This window comes from Moschus berezovskii, chromosome 3, assembly GCF_049115385.1.
Source record: "Moschus berezovskii isolate FMDL1 chromosome 3, NW_MosBer_1.0, whole genome shotgun sequence".
In the NCBI taxonomy this organism is placed as follows: domain Eukaryota; kingdom Metazoa; phylum Chordata; class Mammalia; order Artiodactyla; family Moschidae; genus Moschus; species Moschus berezovskii.
This window is the reverse complement of record NC_142462.1, coordinates 27065638-27068747: the sequence shown is the minus strand read 5'-3', so window position 1 is coordinate 27068747 and position 3110 is coordinate 27065638. Positions and strand designations below refer to the sequence as shown.

The 3110-nt window shown below is 34.2% G+C and overlaps 1 protein-coding gene across 1 annotated transcript; it reads right to left on the bottom strand.

The window, feature by feature from the left end:
- Positions 1 to 1244: 1244 nt before the first annotated feature.
- Positions 1245 to 2153, bottom strand: LOC129552038 (taste receptor type 2 member 2-like). Its single transcript, XM_055420226.2, has one exon. It carries the CDS (start codon positions 2151 to 2153, stop codon positions 1245 to 1247), a length of 909 nt encoding a protein of 302 aa, XP_055276201.1.
- Between the last annotated feature and the right edge of the window lie 957 nt (positions 2154 to 3110).

The window sequence follows — 3110 nt, the reverse complement described above, 5'->3', positions numbered from 1 at the left end:
GACTTAGGCATATATAATAACTTCTCCAAATCTTAGTTTCTCAACTGTAAAATTGAGATTATTCTACTGCCTACTTTACAAAATGTTCTGAGAATGAAATAAGCAATTGTGTGTGGAAATATTTTGTAAAGTAAAAAAAGACTTCACAATTACACATGAATATACCCACACACATATCTAGTTTTTTTTCCCTTACCCTGGAAACTTTTAGCCCATTTAAATTACAATTCATTTACAATTAAAATGACTACCTAGACTTTTTTGTTTGTTTAAAAGTCAATGAGGATGTCACAGATCGAACAGATATTCTGAGATATAAGATATTACAAAAAATATTTTCTTCCCCAAAGCAACAGAATTTAAGACTTTAAAAGAGGAGAATCTATTCAAATCTAGCAATAGATTTCAAAGCTTTTACCTTAGATCTTCAAGTCATTTGCAACAGCCATACCTCAGACAAGATTCCCAGTTGGAGGGAAATTAAAGCATCAGTTGAATGATATCGTGCTAGAACTTCATTGTCAACAACCTCTCTCACATCCAATTTGGGCATAACTTTCACACTTCAAGGGATTAAAAAAACATTTATTTAACTTGTAAAAAATGTTTCTTCAATTGCATTGTGTATCTAAATGCCAGCTCTATTTGACCTTATCATTTACCAACCTGAGCTAGTAACTAAATTCAAAAATATATCTAGCAAAATAAGACTTTAATCTGTATCTCTAGCAAAATAAGACATTTACCTGTGTATCTAAGTACATTGCCTGACATACATACACTTTCAACATATAATTTGCATTTTTAAATAATTATACTAAATTATTATTATTATAATTAGTATAATTATTATAAATTATACTTTTTGGAAAATAGCTATGTGCAATCAAATAGCCAAATTATTATATTGTTCCAAGTCTTAGACTAAATCAATGTGATGTTGATTATCTAAACCAGAAGACATGTAACAGAATTACTTTGGTCCGTGAAATGAAATCTTAGTATTTTTTTTTAATATCTAACACAACTGGTACTCCAATGCAAGTAAATACTATTTATTTATATGTTACTGTCATAATATTTTTTAAGTACACAGGTCCTAGAAAAAGAAACATCCATCCAACATTAAAATCAGTGCTTTCAGTGGAGAGAGAGAACACACGAAGCACATAAGTAAACAAAAATAAAACACAAGTCCATTGAATCCATGATAAGGAAGTACAATTTTACATTGATCCTCATCTTCATTGACTCCTTCTGAGGCAGAGAAGTCTCCTGATTGGTTGCTGGAACTTAGAATTACTCCAGATCATTATAACCGAATGGCCAGAGGGATATGCTGCCATAATATCCTTTACCACAAAGAAGCAATGACTTCCATAAGGAATACTGAATGTCATATTTGCCATGAAGGCACCAAAGTAAGAAATAAAGAAGCAAAAGAATGTTATCACTGTTCTTAATGCATTAATATGGGCTTCAGTCCTGGTGTCTCTAAAACCAAGAGGTCCATTTTGCATCCGATGAGTGTGCTTGTAGAGAGAAATGAATAATATAACAGTGCATATTACAAATATGGTCAGAGGAAATATTAATGCCAAGTTGACGAGAAGAACTTCATTCATTTGCTTTGTCTTGAGTTTAGTCCTCTTAGCTGTGTCATTCCCGAGGACATCAATATCCACAATTTTAGGGTAATCCACCTTCACACACAGAGCTGCAATGTTCACAGAGGTCAGCAGGCTTCCCAGAAGCAGCCAAGGCATTAACTTTGAGATCCTGACTTTCAGCCAAAGAAAAGAGGACTGGGTGAAGCCTGTTACCTTGAGGCAGTAAAATAAAGAGAGACAGGTGGCAAACCAGAGACTGACAGAGCTGAAAAACATCCAAGAAAACAGCATTGGTGTACCATAAATTTTTGTGCTATAAAAGAGTGGAAAGAACACTGAGAAAAACCCTTGTACCATTAACACCGTCTGTAGACCAAATCTAGACATCCCTATACATACGAACAGGAGTTGCATTGGTGTTAGCTTTCTGCTTTTGACCAATTCATTACAGTTGATGATTATAAGAAATCCATTTATTGTAACCCCTGTGATAAATTCTGCTGACATGATGATAACATGAGGAAGAACTGACAAAGAGATCATGTTTCCTACCACAAATCTTAGCTCTTCCTTGTGGACAGTGTTCCACATCTCCTCCAGATGATCTTGCAGATAGAAGCAGACAGCATTGAGAAATGTGACCCTCTGCCAACTCCTGGGTCATAAGTAGAGTGGATCTAGAGTCTACACTAGACTTCTTCCTTAAGGAAGAGAATCAGAGGGAGTACTTTTTAAATCTAATGCCCTTCATTCAAAATGGTGGGAATGCAAATCCAAAGATTTGAATGATGGTAAAGTATTCCAATTACATACTAGCAAAAACAGTCATGTCGACATTATTCAGTTCTCACAACTACTCAGTTATATAAAAATATCTGATTATAAATGTTTTATTTAGGTTACTACTGTTTTCTTTTCATTTTTTCCAAATGCTGCATTCTTGGGACAGACAACAATTTCTTATTATTGGCACAAGTATCCACTCTTACATGTGGCTCTTTCTTCAGTACACTTTTTCCCTGTTAATACTTGTTATAAGACACTTTAAATGAATTCTTGATTACCCTCCCCACCCAACCCTAGTCCTCCAAAAGGCATTAATTTTTTCTCCAGAATTGAACATTATTTCCCGGGACTTAACTTTATATAAGAATCCTTCATTACCCTAAATGATTTCTCATATTTTCAGTCAACCCCCTGTGATAAAAGTAGTGTGTAATTTATTCACATGCTCATGTGCTCATGCAGAAGATCATCATTTCAAAAGATAGATGGTACAGAAACTTAAAGCCAACAGCAGAGAGTGTAATTGCATACATGTTAAAATGATTTTTATCCCTTTTTACAAAGAGATGTCATACAACCTTGTTGAACTTTAGTTACAGCACATGTAAAATGTAAATAAATCATCACTGGGCTGTGTTTTTGCTTCTGTCAGGTCCATACTATTTCTGTCCTTTATTGTGCCCATGTTTGAAGGAAATGTTCCCTTGGTATCTC